The following is a 17,320-nucleotide window of genomic DNA, read 5'->3' as shown; positions in this document are numbered from 1 at the left end:
CCCATGGGGGGCTGACACAGAAAGGGCCAATTTTCTACTCAGGTCCTTGAACGCACCGCTGCACGCTCTCGGGGGGCCGTGCGCCCCGTCATAATGCCGCCTTCACACAGACGGTGAAATGCATAAATCGGAGCTATCACACTAGGCGAGGTGTGTTTTCTGACAACAACACTCCGGCCATAATGTCCCTGCACCCGCATAGCGCTTTGACAGCACTTCCTGCGGTTTATCACACTCACATGCGCGCGCCCACTGGCTGCCTCCTTTACTGGAGTTACAACTGGTGTAGCGAGTGGGGAATTGTGTCTCATAATGGGTGCCCAATTAACATCGTATGAAACGGACCTTGCCGATTTCAACGAGACATTTATGGGGAAATGGGGAATTGTGGAGAGAGATCACTCTTACTCTGGGATAAATGCAATCATTTGTATTGAAGGCCTTTTTCACACACACATCACTCTAGAACTAGGGTTACAATACGTAACCCACCGTTCTTGCAATAGGGCCTGCATTTCTGTTGAAAGGAACCTATCTCCTCCTAGGATGATAGATTTGCCTCTCTTACACCCCTGAATGGAGGAGGGACGCTGCAGAACTAAAATGAGTAACCCATTCGCAGTATCCTATCCACCCCATCTGTCAGTACACAGCTGAGCTTCCATTCCCCATAAAACGGTGTCTTAGGGGACATGCAAGGAGCTGTGGAGCCACAGCTAAGAAGCTGTGGTACTCCCTGTTGGCCCTCTCCTCCGCCAAACCTTCCATGAAAGGAAGAATGGCTTATGGGGAACCAACGTTAAAAAGGGCCGATTTTCTGCGGAGGTCCTTGCCTTCGCATTAACGTTGTGTTTCGCATTAACAGTGAAATGCATTAATCTGAGCTATTACACCAGGCGAGGTGTGTATTCTGACAACAGCACGCCGGCTTATAGCGTCTCTGAACCTGCACAGTGCAGTACTTAACCCATCTGCCCCGCTGGAATGGCGAACGTGAATGGCACCGCCTCGGCCATATCTTGCTCCCCCAAACACTCGAAGCAGAGGTGGTGGGGATCGGCGCCCACTATTAAGCCAGGGCACGAAGGACAGGCCCGGTTCTCTAGAAGTGGCGACTCCATGAAGGTATGATAACTTCTTTCTTCTTCTTTCAAACGTTTTACTTTCCTCTGTCAGGTGTTGTCCTGCTCAAAATGTTAGAAAACTGATGAAGGTGACAAGTTAGGGGCGGTGGTGGCCCATAGGGACTTCGCATGGGAACTGGAAGGTCACCAGTTCAAGTGCCGGAAAGACCAAGTGCTACCGAGGTGTCCCTGAGCAAGGCACGGTACCCTACATAATGGCAGCCCACTGCTCCTAACACGAGGATGGGTCAAATGCAGACACTGTACATTTCCCCCCTGTGGGACTAATTAAATATTTCTGATTCTGTTCTATCCCCTGTATGTGCCACTTAAGAATTAAACTGGAAGTCTAAAAGAGACATTGTTAACAGTGTAGTTACATTCAATGTTCCCACTGAATTTGCCCCGCGGACTAAATCCGTAATCTAAGGATTTTATGTTCTAAGACTCTTACAGGATCAGTATCTCTAAATCTGAGGCAATGGTTCAAGATCAAGTATGCCGAGGTCTTGGACAATGGAGCGTGAGATAGGTTGGTGAATCGGAGCAGCTGGAGAGGTATTGAAGTTGCTTTAGGGCATTACCGTTGTGATGAAGCTGAGCCAGAAGGCAAAGCTCTCAATCTACCGGTCCCTCTTCATTCTTACCCTCACCTGGTCATGAAGGGTCTGTCATGACCGAAAAAGAACGATATTCGGATACAAGCAGCTGAAATTAGTTTTCTCCGGAGGGTGGCTTGCATTCCCCTTAGGGATAAGGTGAGAAGTTCAGTCATCTGAGGGGGATTCAAAGTGTAGAAAGGAGCAAGTTGAGGTGGATCAGGTAAGGATGCCACCTCCACAAGGAGGTGTTCCAGGCACGTCCAGCTGGGAGGAGACCAAGGGGCAGACCCAGGACCAGGTGAAGGGATATTATCTTTATGCTGCCTGGGAGCGCCTTGGAATCCCCCAGTCAGAGCTGGTTTATGTGGCCAGGGAAAGGGAAGTTTAGGAACCTCTACTGGAACTGCTTCCTCTTAGAGTGGACTCCTGGTGGTTCATAGTGGAAGAAGATTAATGAATGGACTCCTACAGTGATGGTTTATCTATCAGTTTTACAACCAGACGTGAAAAGTCACGTAATCAAGAACAGAGTTAACACAATATTACATGTTTTGTTTAATTCCCATCTTCTTTGCTAACAGAAACGTATCTAAAAAGCACCCATTTCTAGTCTAACATTTTCTTTTTTTAACTCATTGCAGCAGAAACTGTTGCTTAAAGCTTTTTTCTTGCACACTGTTTGTTTTGTTATATTTAGTCTGAGGTATTAAAATATACTTTGTAAAATTGCAGGCAGCCTGGTCCTGAGGCGATATAACAAAAGCTTTGCACTTACTAAAATCTGTGTTTGAGACTGTGGACAACTCAGTTCATTTGGCTGGGAGTAGGGTAAGGCCCATACAGTGACTTAATGCCCAGCTAGTTGTGCTCTAAGTGACAGCTGGAGAGCACTTTAAGGCCCCCACATGGGCCAATACAATATTTACGAGGTCTTAGTAAGCAACGGAACACATGAAAAATACAGCTGTCACTGCCTCAACGGTCCCCTGGGATCCACATGCAGGTCAGTGTGGAGGCGGCCACTGCTTCAAACTCAGAGACTCTAGACTCATACAGAGCACCGAGCATAGCACATTTTTGGTTTGTTGTATTTGGATTTGAATGTTGAAGTTCTGTGGTATTAAAAAAATGTGTTTTACCTGGAAATAATAAATAGACGTTACTTGCAGCTGGTTATAAAAAGAAAAAATGAGCAGTCTGCACGCTCTTACTTTAATATGCAGAATCCCATCATCTGCATGCCATCACGTGTTTTCCTGAAATGGTGTGATGGAGGTAGATTTCCATTTGGACCAGTGGAAAATGTGTCTCAACTGTGTTTGTGTGTAAAATGCAAATCCACAGATGTAGAAGTGAGAGCCACAAATACAAATTGGTTTCACAAAAGCCTTAACAAAAAGTTGTAAATGTTAGAAAGATATTCACATTTTACTTACATTTTTTCATTTTATTTGTAGAGTGTTTTTTAAGGTACTCAAAGACAGGGTACAATTCACAATACATCATAAAAAACACACAAAATACATTTTAGATTAAAAGCAGTTCTGAAAAGGTGGTGGATTTAAATTCAAAAAAAAGTTGAATAGGTGCAGTTTGGAGTTCCATCTTACATTTTGGGTGGAATTCACTAGAATATCTGCATCTCCATATCATATTTCAACACTTTTTAGAAATCTTGTTTTACATTTACATATTTTCCATTTACAACATTTTGGGATTTACAATGTGATGTGTGTGTGTGTGTGTGTGTGTGTGTGTGTGTGTGCCACTCCTATCAATCATTTCATGACCCCTCAGATTGTTCTTGGGCCCCTCTGCAGGCCCTTATATTAGGGATTACTGGACCAAACCAGCTGATAAAGTAGTTTGAAGAAGCTCCATCTCAAACAGATGCAACAGCAAAATGGCACACATTAATGCATCGGTATTAACAATATAATAATAACATTTTTAGTGTTGATACTTCAATCATGAAGGCTACCTCTATCAGTCCTCATCCAGATATTCAGCGTTCTATTCATCTCATCATTTTGGGAAAGATATATACGTATAATCTGTTCATACAAATAGTTTTAATTATAGCTGTCCCCTCTGTATACGTCAAACTGTCATAAAGTTATTGGAGTAATGATTAATTGCTATTAGATGTATACACATGCTCCGTATAAACAGTGCATCCCTCTGCATCCTGCATCAGATGAGAAGGAAACTCATCCAACCAATGTGAGACAAACAGCAGGGAGTCCTTGTTCAGGGAAACTGTCAGGCATCAGTAGTCACATCACATCAGTGTGTTCCAACTGCAATTTTCTGCCGCTGAGTGTTGGAGAGTGCAAATAGAGAGGTAGGGAGAAAATTACAGTAGTCACCTCCGTGATGCAGCCTGCCTAATGGCATGGTGTGGAGGCAGCAGACACACCCGCACAATAACCCAGTGGAGGAAGAAGAAATGCTATGTGGGACTGAAGATACAATAAAGTCAGAATGACAAGTAGAGAAAGGCCAGGAAACAATCAACAAAGAAAAACAACACAGACAAACTGAGGATGGTATTTTGAAGAATAGCTGGAAGAAAATGTATAGACTAAAGTCCATGCTTCAGGTTAAAGGTTCTCAATATGATATTCAGAACATATCTAGGATTGAACGAATGTCAGTGGTGGAATGTGATAAAATAAATTCACTCAACATTGTACCTGTACATATTTGCATTTTATGCTACATTTACTTTGACTGCATTACATTTTGGAGGCAAGTATTGCATTTTGAACTCTCCTACATGTATTAAAAACTTATAGTTACTATATTTTGTAAAGGATGTGATGCAATACCATGTATTTTTTTAAATACACAGTATTTTAAAATACATCTAAGATTGTCTCCACATTACAAACAACAACATTAAAATTATTAGATATGATCATGATAACAACAGAAGTTACATTCTATAACCTATAAATCCAAGAGCAATTCTACAAGTAAGTACTCTAATTTTGGTACACAATGTGCATTTTTCTGATAACACATCCTACTTCTACTTAAGTAACATTTTAAATGTACTTGTATTGGAGTATTTTAAGACCATAATTGTCCTTTCTCTCAAGAAAAGACCTGGGTACTTTTTCCACTACCAAGGAATGCATCCAACTGAGGCCAAAGTGCCGCCAGAGTTAATAGTGTTAACCTGGGGGGGTGAGTGTCTTATTGGGTGGCCACTTGCTAGCCACTTCAGCACAAAATATTCTGATGCATGCGTGGCCTGCCTGGGTTTGACCAGATAACCAACATGTTACAGCATACTCACAGCGAGAGACAATCTGTTGAAGCTCATTTTTGGCCTCCAGTTTACTGCTCATCCTACATGCATACATATAAAGATAATCAACAACAATCAGTAACCAAAAGCATCAATTTTGTATTGCATTTGTTTAGTACAACAACTGTGACTGCATGCATTAAATCTGTTTGCAGATGATGTGATACAAAACATTGAATTTATGATTAACACCTGATACTTCAATTGGAAACTTGTTCATGCATTACAAGTGAAGGCCAATGGTGTTTAAAAGCAACACTATCCATTCAGGAAAGAATACAGTTAATTACTGTTTAATACTAAATAGTAGTTAATGTCAAAAGGTGTTGCTACTTCATGTGTACACATGGAACCTGACTGTGCTGACTAATGTGTTTGCAGCAGAGTGGTGCTGGATTTATTTGAAAAGACTATATATGCCATCTGCAATCCAATGCATTCTTCCACCTCTGCAGATCAATGAGGCTCTTAATAGGAGTTGGTCTTCACTGCTGTGATGACTGGATACAATAATTACACTGGAGAGAATGATCATAACAAGAGAGGAGGAGTGCAATTCATTACAAGTTGTGTTTGTATTGATGTTTATAGTAAAAGTCACATCAAAGCTGTAGAGGACACGGGTGATGGAGGGAGCAGCGATATAAATGGCATGCAAATATATCAGGATGGTGAACTGTGTAGGAAAAATGCTGGATATACAGAGTAATTGTGATGATTCTGTTTAGTTTTGGTTTTGTTGTGTGCTTTTTTTGTGTTTTCTTCTGTCTCTTTTTTGTTTTCTTCTGTCTCTTTTGTGTTGTCTTCTGGATCCTCCCAGCAGCAGACGAGGCACACCTGTTTTCATTCACCTCTTCAACCTGTTGACATAAAAGCCCGGTCCTCTTGCCACTTCCTGCCAGATAACTCTGGCGTGTTCGACCCTCCTGTGTGTCTCACTGCTCTCCTCGTCCCTGTGATCTCGTCGCCTGGATTTTTGTCTCCTGTCCTTTCTGTCTTCGTGCCAGCCAGCTTCCTGCCTCCACTGCCGTTACCTTTGCCTCTGCTTTAAATAAACTTTTTGTTTTTGACCATCTCTCCCTAAGTATTTTGCTTTGGGGTCCAATATCTCTAGGCCGTAACAGTAATAACAGTTTAGTACAATGAGAATTATGCTGAGCAGCATCAGAACCCTTGCTGTTTCTTTTCTGACCTTAACCACATTTGTTGGTGCATTGTTACATTTATGTTACCACTTTCCACTGTCAATCAGTGCAAAAGTGTGAAAACTGAAGCAGGGAAGTGTTTCCCCTCCCCCACACGTTGGCTCCAAGCGGCAAACTCTGGGGAAGAGCCGGGTTATGGCTAGAAAGGATCCGTCTAGTGTGAAACTCTCGCGATAGTTTGCAAGTCACGTGGCTGAATGTTTACGTTTGGCAGGCAGCCTTTCAGTTACGATCGTTAACATCAGTGGGCAAATGATGGTGGGAAGCTAAACCATCTATTAATTATGTCAATGACAGGGAGTGTGATTTTTTAAATAGGGTGTTAGCGGTCTTGCTGTTCAAAGAAGAATGACAACACTGTAGATCACCAACACTATGGTTTATTTTTTATTCACAGGCAAGTCAACGTTGTCGCAGTAAAAGTCCCAAGATAGCTCCTGGTGCAATACAATGTTCCCTTTCAGTGTTTTACTATTATGTCTGATGTTTCTCTATTAATATTACTGCTGCATTAATGTGTATGTTGGATGTTACTGCTGTAGGTGTGTTTCCGAGCCGCTCCAACGAGAGTTACAACGAGAACGTGACGTCATATTTACACAAGACGGATCCCTTCTAGCCATAACCGAAGAGCCAGGTTATGGCTAGAAAGGATCCGTCTAGTGTAAATATGACGTCACGTTCTCGTTGTAACTCGCGTTGTAATCGGAGCGGCTCGGAAACACATCTACAGCAGTAACATGATGCAACATACACATTAATGCAGCAGCAATATTAATAGAGAAACATCAGACATAATAGTAAAACACTGCAAGGGAACATTGTATTGCACCAGGAGCTATCTTGGGACTTTTACTGCGACAACGTTGACTTGCCTGTGAATAAAAAAAAACCATAGTGTTGGTGATCTACAGTGTTGTCATTCTTCTTTGAACACCAACAAGACCGCTAACACCCTATTTCAACAATCACACTCCCTGTCATTGACATAATTAATAGATAATTTAGCTTCTCACCATCATTTGCTGTGGCCAACTGATGTTAACGATCGTAACTGAAAGGCTGCCTGCCAAACGTAAACATTCAGCCACGTGACATTCAGCCAAACTCTCGCGAGAGTTTTACACAAGACGGATCCTTTCTAGCCATAACCGAAGAGCCGGGTTATGGCTAGAAAGGATCCGTCTAATGTAAATATGACGTCACGTTCTCGTTCTAACTCTCGTTGTAATCGGAGCGGCTCGGCTGTAATCGGAAAGGGTCGGGGTGGGCGGGACGCGGGAAGATCGCGGGAAGATCGAGAAGAGACGTCGTTCTAACTCTCTTTGTAATCAGAGCAGTGGTAACCACTCAAAGTCCTCAAGAGATAGGAAACGACAGCAGTGTGGGAACTTATTGCGCGAAATTACTGAGCACACATACCACCTACAGGATGAGACGTTCATGTGTACAGTGATATCAAGACTAAATGATCTTTTGGAGGACGTAAAGCAACACACCCCACATGACAGTAGTCTTCCTCTCACCTTCACACCCCCCAAACACAAAAGGCAGAAGAGGACCATAACACCTCTCAGTACCAGCCATCGTAGACACCCTTTTTCAGGCCGGGTGGGTCATAAAGCTGAGGTCATGAGATCCAACTACAGAGTGGACAGCTTGAACAAGATTTTAAAAGCTAAGTCCCCAGAGTCTAATGCGGGAGGAGCAGGCAGGGGTACGAAGAGGAGGATAGATGCTTTAGGTAAGAACAAAGTATATTTACTTTTGCCATCTCCTCTATATTCACAAAACACAGCCAATCATCCATTCCAATCCTATGTGACATGGCACAGTTCATTTCACTCCAATAGACATTGGTATACAAGAGACCATTAGTCTTCTCATTGTGCTTATTGCTGTGGATAGGTGTTAACTATTGTTGTTGGATTGTATCATATCAAAAGTTGTTTTCATCCAAGGCACCACCGCCAGGTGAATGTTGGAAGCTTGGAGATGAATGGAGCTGTAAAGAGGTGGTAAGTAAAACAACGTTGTTAATCCATTGCATGTGATTGATGTAGTTATAAAAAGTATATCATAAGCTGTCATTACAGTCTAAATATCTAACAGCAAAAGGAGGAGAGTCTGAGGAGGAGAGGAGATGAAGAGAACAGAGGAGAGGAGACAGCAAAAGGAGGAGAGTATGAGGAGAGGAGAACAGGAGAGGAGAGGATACAGCAAAAGGAGGATAGTCTGAGGAGAAGATGAGGAGAGGAGAACAGAGGAAACAGGGAAAGCAGAGTAAAGAGCAGAGTTGAAAGAGAAGTTGAAAGCAGAGCAAACAGTAGCAGAAGTAGAGCAAATGTAAAAGTAACTTTGAAAAGTATCAGCAAGAAGATCAGAGTTGCATAATGTTATTTTGTTTTATTCGTTACTGTTATATTAATGTTGTATGTTATTCTTTGTACATAGGATAATAAAGATGATCTTAACCTTGAACTCGATTCATGACCTCATTTCATTATTAAAACCTTAATATCAAATTACAGACTGGATTCAAATTAGGATCTCCAAATGTGTTGATGTAATGTTTGTGATAAACTGAAGGATAAAGTGTTCCTTTATGTGTTGAGAAAATTCCCCTCCCTCTTAAGCCAAGTAAGGTGTTTAAAAAGCCTCTTGGATCAGCTGAAAACAGCTGTTTCACTTTACTTTTGAAAGATACGACAGAGACAAAGCTACACATATATGATGATATTATAGAATACGATGCATTGCTGCAGATTAAACTACACAACGGGATATAAAAGAGGTAAACACATCTACAGCAGTAACATGCAACATACATTTTATTGCACCAGGAGCTATCTTGGGACTTTTACTGCAACAACGTTGACTTGCCTGTGAATACAAAATAAACCATAGTGTTGCTGATCTACAGTGTTGTCATTCTTCTTTCAACAGCAAGACCGCTAACAAGTATTTACATACTTTATTAGTTTAGTTTCTTGCCATCCCAAACGTAAACATTCAGCACGTGACTCCGCTTCCGAGCCGCTCGATTACAACCGAGCCGCTCCGATTACAACGAGAGTTAGAACGAGAACGTGACGTCATATTTACATTAGACCACTGGTTCTCAACGGGGGCGGTACCGCCCCCCAGGGGGCGTTCAGAGAACGTCGGGGGGCGCTGGAAGCAATATTTTTGAAAGGGGGGCGTTGAGGTGTTCTTGGGGGGCGTTCACGAATAATGTCTTTTTGTCATGAAAAACGCTGGCCACCCACAGCGTCTTTTCCTGTACAAAAAGCAGCTGTCAGCATCTTTTGTTGCTATAGGAAACCACAACTCTGCTTGCGATTGGTCAGCTGTCAGCAGTGTTATTACGGGTACGTTCGTAAATGCACGAACGGTCAGTCCGCTCGGACAACCCGTCTGTTCCGCCAGAGCACCCAGCTGTGAGCGCTCAGAGCGCAGCGCTCTGGACTGTGGAACGGGGACGCTCGGAGCGCTCTGAGCGCATTTACGAACGTACCCTACAAAAAGCAGCCGGGAGCGGACCGGAAGTCGTTGTAATTTTGGGATCGCGACTGTTAATAATCTGTGTCACTTTGTTAAATTTTGATATGTTTTGATATGACAAATTCCACTAACAGATTCGAACTAAGTGGTCAGTTTATGAAAATAATACCCGTTTCTATGTCTGCTACGACATGGAAGAGCTGGCTAGCCAGGCTGCTCCACACAGAGCTGTTTGTTCAAAATTACAACGACTTCCGGTCCGCTCCCGGCACGATGTCTTGTCATGTCACCAGCTAGCCCTCTAGCGTTATCGTGACACTACTTGTGGCCAAATCTAAAAGTCCACCTCTCCACAAGTCTCTCAATGTTGCAGTAAAGGCAATAAACAAAATAAAAGCCCACGCCCTGAATAACAGATTGTTCCGACAGCTGTGTCAGGAAAATGATGAGACCTTTGAGCGTCTTCTTCTCCACACTGATGTCCGCTGGCTCTCAAAAGGAAACTGCCTTGCTCGTTTTTGTGAGCTGTTTGACAGCATCGTGGAGTTCCTGGAGGAGGTGGATGCAGCTCTCGGGGAACAGGTGTCATCCAGCTGCTGCGACATCATGTACCTCACAGACTTCTTTGGCAAAATGAATGAAGTAACGCTGAAGCTCCAAGGAAAAGTAGTTACTCTGATCCAGAGCAAGGCGGTCATCCACAGTCTCACCTCCAGGCTGGATCTATACCGGAGCATAGGCAGGAGGCAGTTTGCTCATTTCCCGCTGTTGACCAAGGTGATCTAGCCTAGGCTACTAAATAATGATAATAATAAATAATACATGTAATAAATGTAGGCTACTCTATGCAACACTATATTTGTGTTCCTGGTTAGTATAAATAACTTATGTTCTGAATGTATTATGAGAATAAAGAAACATCAATTAGTAAACTAATTAGCAATAAAATAACCAGTTTAAAATCAGATGGTAACATTCTGCACCGATAACAATTTCCTGGTTATACTCATTGCAGGTGTCTGAGGCTCTTACCGATGAGCGCCTTCTCATTTACACAGACCACCTGAGGATGGTGAATGCCGATTTGAAGATCCACTTCAGAGATCTTTTGGACCTCGATGTTCCCACCTGGGTGGTGCAGCCCTTTCAGGCGGACGTGGCGGAATGCGAGCCAGCAATACAGGGGCATCTCATCGACATCCAGAGTGACGATGAGGCCCAGGCTATTTTCCGCACCTCTGGCTGGGGCAACTTGTGGGTCAAATACTCTCAGCGTTACCTGGCTCTCTGGGAGAAAGCGAGGCTGCTTCTTCTGGCTTTCCCAACCACATACCTCGTGGAGCAGGGATTCAGCCAGGTCCTCCACATGCAGTCCAAGTACCGCAATCGCTTGAACTTGACGGCCTCAGGTGCACTGCGACTGAAACTAAGTTCTCTGCAACCCGCAGTGAAGAAACTGGCGGAGAACCACCAAGCGCAGGGCTCACACTAACCTTCCCCCCCCCGCAATTCGGCGAAATGCAACACCTTTCCGACCTGTTAGTTCTGTAGGCCTAATGTACAGTTTTGTAGCCTACTGTTTGTTCTGCACTGGACATGTGTGAAATTGCTGCTGTTCCGTAGCAGTCTGTTTGTATTCTCTGCTCTTGTCTGAGTTTGTTTAACACTCATAAATATCATTTTAATTCACATTCACATGGCTTTTCTGCTCTCTGGTAAACTAATGATAATGATATTCCAACTGCCCAGTTAAATCAAATCTATTATTTGGCATTCAGTGACATTCTTTTTAAATGATATAACACAGAATTTTAGTCAACATTAATATTCAGGGAAGAAAATAAGTCTACTTATTTTGATGGGGGGCGGTAAGAGACCTGGATAATGGACAGGGGGGCGCTGGCCCAAAAAAGGTTGAGAACCCCTGCATTAGACGGATCCTTTCTAGCCATAACTGAAGAGCCGGGACGCCAATGCGGAAGTGCCTCAAACTGCAGTTCATCTAGTGGCCAGTAGGAGCAGTCTGCAGAAGGGAGCAATTTCCATAGACCCCAATGTTAAAATGCCCAACTTTAGAGCAGAATTAAACATGTTTACATCGTGGTTCAAAAAAACATATTCTCTGTATAGTTAGATCCCCCCTTCATGAATATGGATTGGGGGGGTGAATTTTTTCTCAACTCATCTGTTTAATGAATATTAAGCCTTAAAGCTTTTGCATGAATTAGGGCGTGGTCACTTTGATGGACATGTACATGCCTCACTCAGCTAGAGGCTACAACGTTAGTTAGTTGTAGTTACTGTACTTGACCCTTTAGCTTTAGCCGTGTTCGTGGTGATTGTGCCTTTTAGGGAATATTGTTACAAATACCAGACAATTAAAATGTTGTGCTGTGCGCTTGAATGTACTAACAGAACTTCCAAGAAGTCTAAAATGATAATATTATACATGTCCCGTTCACAGGTGTTTGTGTGCTTGGTAGCTTAGCTTGTTACTTATTAGCCAGCTAAGGACGTAACCCTTTATATATACATTTTAGTTTATGATTCAGCCTTGGGTAAGACTTTTATAGTCTATGGCTATGACACCCATAATGCTAAATGGGAGCAAATGTTAATAGGGGACCCAATTATCCCAGTGGTGGCCGCCGGGGCTAACGGAGCCACAGGGGGCTAGCTCCAGCCGGCGTCCCGGAGCTAGCCCACCGCGGCTCCGTTAGGTCTGGGCGGTGGAGTCCGTCTTTTCTTAACTTGTGAATGACAAGCATTAAGAATAACAAAACATAGCTAATTCTCTTGCAGATTGTCTCATTTGATTATGAATGTAACGTTTATATAGGGGAACTACACTGTTAGCAGTAACTTGGTATGCATATTTCATGTTAGCTTAGCTTCTTAGCCTGAGCTAGCTCTGTTTACTTCCAGTTCGGAGGCAGCAGGTCCAGCCTCGGCTCCGCCTCTTTGCCCTTATTTGGAGCAGGCGGGATTAGACTCTGACGTAGCTGTCAAGCCGTTAGTGGCCGAGTCCGCCTACTAAGGGCTTCTCGGCAACTCTGCAGAATCCTATGGGTGACTTCACGGACACTACGTCTTGGCTCTCATGCATGTGCAATGTTGTATGCGTGCATGATTCTGACGAAATCAGAACTCACTTTTATAAGCATTGCTCCACCACAGGGTACTCAGCTGAACTATCAATATAACAAGTTGTTGCAAGTTCAAGTTTAAAGAGCTTACGAAATGAAGGACAACACTGTTCTTATTAGGATAATATACTATTATTAATGGGAAATCATTTGTCATTAATGACAATATGCCCGCTGTATTTATAAATCGTGATTTATTACAACTTTCCATGCTCGTTTCCGATGTTACACGACCGCTCCGGACCAAACAGCTTTCGCCGGTTAGTGACGTCACGAGTAGAACACTTTTTGAATAATACACTAACTATATGGCTGATGTCGGACTCTTGCTCGGATATTTCGACAGCATCGAGTGACAGTGAGTCGTCACTAGACTCGGTGCACTTTCAAGAAGAGGAGGATTTTATTGAAGAGGATGCCGGTGTGGTGGAATCAGATCATGCGGGCGAGTCTAACGTGGTGGAACCATACCAGTTTGAGCCACAGTATTCAAGTAGCGGTAGAGATACAGACGGGAGCGAAAATGGGGACGATGATCCTGGATTTGGCGGAGATCCGGTGCGGCAACAGAACACAGACTGGTATACATTTGACTTTAATTCATAGAGATTCTCAATAAATAGTAAATAAATAATAATAAATAGCAGGCACACTTGGCTCAAGCAACAGAACACAGACTGGTATGTATGTGATTATAATTCATAGAGATGTTCATATATAGTAAATAAATAATAATACATAGCAGGCACATTGGCTGAGGCAACAGAACACAGACTGGTAGGCCTATACATTTGATTATAATTCATAGAGATGTTCATATATAGTAAATAAATAATAGTACATAGCAGGCACATTGGCTCAGGCAACAGAACACAGACTGGTATACATTTGATTATAATTCATAGAGATGTTCATATATAGTAAATAAATAATACATAGCAGCTATATAAGTACAGTCCATTTACCATTTACTGGTATACATTTGATTATAATTCATAGACACTTGGCTCAGGTAACTGCATCACACTCTGCTAGGCTTAGAACTCACCACAGAAGTAGGTCTCCTCCTAAAAATGCAATTATTTCTCAACTATCTTTTGTACATTTAGGTGTACATGTGAAAAATGTACAATCATGGAAACAATTGAAGAGTGCCAATGCTGCCAAGAAAAGGATGTCATGGTGGCCAAAATGGAGGAATTCAATGAATATGAGGGAGATGGTGCAAACATAACCTGCGTAATAGATCACCCAGGATTCCAATCAAATTGTCTGGATGTTTGGGTGTTGCAGACAGCCTACCATCATTATTCAAAGAGGGACAGACAACAAGCAGGTGATCAGCCACGTAATGAGTAAGTTACTTGTGTTCACAAATTTGTAGAGCTCAGAAATTTGATGTATTTTTGGGAAGTCATTTTTTTGGGGTTATTATTTTTGGGTCACTCTGGCAAAGTTACAGAATAAATAGATAAATAAGCAAATAAGGTTGAAGTGATTACCATTGATATTTATGATCTTGTATTTTACAGAATGTATCGTTATGTGGTATACCGCCAGCTAGTGAGATTTTGCTGGGGAATACTTGGTAAGAACCACAGAATCCCATTGCCATCATGTGCCATTAAAAAGATCCAGGCGACGTTTCCATCTGACATCTACACGTCGTTCAAGTATCCAGCACTTGATTAGAGTCAATAACAAAACTGATTGTCAGTTCAGTGATTAAATCTGCTTCTAAACAGCGCAACATTCTCTCTCTTGTCTGGTTTTTCCCATCGACTGCTGAGTGGATCTGGGACATCGAAAGGTTCCTCATCGACATTGTTTTCGCACAGGCGTAGAGTCTCGGTCAAGAGTTCGGTAACATACTCTGCAAAAAAGATGTTTTATAATCAAGAATTATATACTATATTTTCTAGTCCCCTAATTATGCATAGCATGCCCTGAGGCACTTTGCATAATTAATCATTGTAGTTGAAACTGTACACTACATTCTCACATAGATCAATTTTCAATATTTACACAATAATGTTGTCCAATGTGACATGTTGAATGTTTTTCATTAATTTGGTAAAACGGTATAATTAATGTTATTATTCTCTCACTTTCACTTTCTTACCATATGTAGCTGCTGTATTCACACGTCTAACTACATGACCACCTTTCTTTGCTTTGGGGAATTTTACAGTGTATTGGAGTTGTCCTGTACTGGTTTTGGCATGCTTCCTGCCAGAGTTCTCATTGTAGTGCAGTGCTGCTAGGATCAACCTACAAAATAAATACATTTATTGTATAGAGAGAGATAGAGAGAGAGAGATTTCATAGGGGATTTTAGCATTTGCAGGCCATTTACATGCACACAAACTCATAGATCTCACTACAGGAGAGGGGAAACCCCCAAAAAAGAACTTGGCAAATAGATAAATAAGCAAATAAAGTTGAAGTCTCTAGTATTTTCTGATGAGATTCATATTATACTTTACCTGCAATATATGCCAGTGTACGAGTATGCATACATCTTTGGGGCAAACTGGTTGACTATACTGTGGTATACTTCCAACCCGTAGGTTCGCTGTGAAGGTGACATCTTCTTGACATCTCTGACAAAAGCTTTCTGGCTGATAACTTTATTCAGCTTTAGTGCTGGCACTGAATCTGAAAATACACAATCAAAAAAGGATATAGGATATACGATAATAGAAAAAATATTAGTTCTTCACTGCATATCATTTTTCTTTACTGAAGACACAAAAACATTCCAACACAACATTTGATGAGTGTTCCATTGTCGTAGAAAATATTATTACCTGCTTTGAGACATTTTTTCTTGCGGTTCTGAGCTGCAGGCAGCCGACCAGGGCACATTTCTCGAATACTCTGCCATGTTTGGTGTGAATGTTTATAATGTGGTTGTTGAGGGACAGCCATTTTTCAGCAATCATTTCTCCATTTCCATCCGGAGTTGATACGGCACACCAATACAAATGGTTCAGAATGGATTGTATCCATTCCCCAATATCGGTACATTGCTTGTCCTTTGCAAGCTTTACCAGTTTTTTTTTTAGGTCTATAAAATAGAAAGTTCCGTATTTTTTTTTTTTTTTTTTTTTTTTTTTTTAAAATTGGAGAATTTTAATTCTACTATAGTTAAAAAAATTAACCTACTTTTTGCAAGGTGCCAAACGTCGAACCGATGGTCCACATGTTCTTGGTTTTCCTTCAGCCATTTGTTGATCTGTGTGTGTCTGTCTGTCACAATTGTCTTCATGACGAGGTTTTCACTCTCCAAGAACTGGACACATCGCACAAGCCCCTCTTTTTCCATGTGGACACTTGAAGGGACTTCATTACTCTGGAAATACATTCAGAACACACATAATATTTTATAAAGATGGCTATCATAGAGCATTTGATTTTCAGTGGTCATATTTGTGAATATGGTTAATGCTTTGAGCTTGAAATGCATCGGCCAAAAAAAAAACCTCCTGAACTTATATTGTCTTGGGTTCGATAGAAAATATTCTCAGCTGTGTTTGGCTATAAATTATTTGGAGGAAGCTATTCATAACATAGGATACATTCACTAATACTGACCTGCACTAATTGAACATCCAACACCTTGTTTATTGTGAGGTCTTGTATGGTATAGGATCCATACTTGGCACAGTGACCAGGGCTATCACAGCGTCCATCCCCTCCTAACACCAGTTCTTTGTGTTTGTTCGTCTCCTTCAGTTTCTGCACAATGTTGTTCCGATTCTTGGTCCAGACTGTCTTGATTGCAGGTTGAAGGAATTTCTTCTGATGATTCAGAAATGTCCTTGTTGTGATGGTGTAGCAGTTGATGGACTTCAGTACCCTCAGCACTTTTGTTGGTGATGTACCCGCAAAAAGAATCTGACAACAGCAGATTTCCAGCAGGAGTTTTATCAATTAAAGGTTGATTCTGCCATGACCTGTGAGAAAAATATATTCATTAAATTTTTCTATCATACTATACAACCTGTATGAGTATCTCATGAATAGGACCACCTGTCAATCATGGCCACAAATATCATTCTCGAATACATATTTCGCATGCTCATCATTTAAAAATATTACCTTTGAAAACTACAATGTTTGCAGTTTTGATCGATTTCCACAAATGTGCCCATTGTTCTCCGAAGGCGACCTGGCGAGTTCTCTTTACAAATCGGACAATGGGTGAATAGTAACATCAGGGAAGACATGAACACAAGCAGAAGCTTACTCCTAAGAGGATCATTGTCGTCCTGGTTGTCACTGTCCCTGTGAAATTGACAAAGAGTAAAATGATCAAGTCTGCAATAAATGGCTGGATCCGACCCTGCATAATGATAATGTAGCAACATTTAAAAAACATGACAAGACAATACTCATCACTTGACGAATCAGATTCCAC

The 17,320-nt window shown here is 41.8% G+C and overlaps 3 protein-coding genes across 4 annotated transcripts in view; 1 reads left to right on the top strand and 2 right to left on the bottom strand.

Annotated features, from left to right (window-relative positions):
- Positions 1-17,320, bottom strand: part of LOC307013648 (uncharacterized protein) — a 344,030-nt gene that overhangs the window by 228,059 nt on the left and 98,651 nt on the right. The window lies entirely within an intron of this gene.
- LOC307046376 (zinc finger BED domain-containing protein 5-like) lies at positions 1,953-12,428 on the top strand (the record flags this gene model as incomplete). Its single annotated transcript, XM_079692772.1, has 4 exons — positions 1,953-2,024; positions 10,277-10,528; positions 10,767-10,992; positions 12,391-12,428. 4 exons carry the CDS (start codon positions 1,953-1,955, stop codon positions 12,426-12,428), a joined length of 588 nt encoding a protein of 195 aa, XP_079548898.1.
- On the bottom strand, positions 14,616-17,314 carry LOC307045974 (uncharacterized protein; the record flags this gene model as incomplete). 2 transcript variants are annotated; one of them, XM_079692057.1, is made up of 7 exons in its annotated part: positions 17,002-17,311; positions 16,495-16,856; positions 16,066-16,252; positions 15,708-15,967; positions 15,384-15,555; positions 15,020-15,168; positions 14,616-14,770 (listed from the first exon to the last, which is right to left on the bottom strand). In XM_079692057.1, the coding sequence occupies exons 4-7, from the start codon at positions 15,826-15,828 to the stop codon at positions 14,616-14,618; spliced, it is 597 nt and encodes a 198-aa protein (XP_079548183.1). In that variant the 5' UTR covers positions 15,829-15,967; positions 16,066-16,252; positions 16,495-16,856; positions 17,002-17,311. The 2 variants fall into 2 exon arrangements, with proteins under 2 accessions (XP_079548183.1, XP_079548184.1); XM_079692058.1 differs by having other exon boundaries at positions 16,495-17,314.

The sequence above is a fragment of the Notothenia rossii genome (genome assembly GCF_949606895.1).
Source record: "Notothenia rossii genome assembly, chromosome: 7".
Taxonomy (NCBI): Eukaryota; Metazoa; Chordata; class Actinopteri; order Perciformes; family Nototheniidae; genus Notothenia; species Notothenia rossii.
Note: the sequence above shows the minus strand (reverse complement) of the source record. Positions and strands in the feature narration are given on the sequence as shown.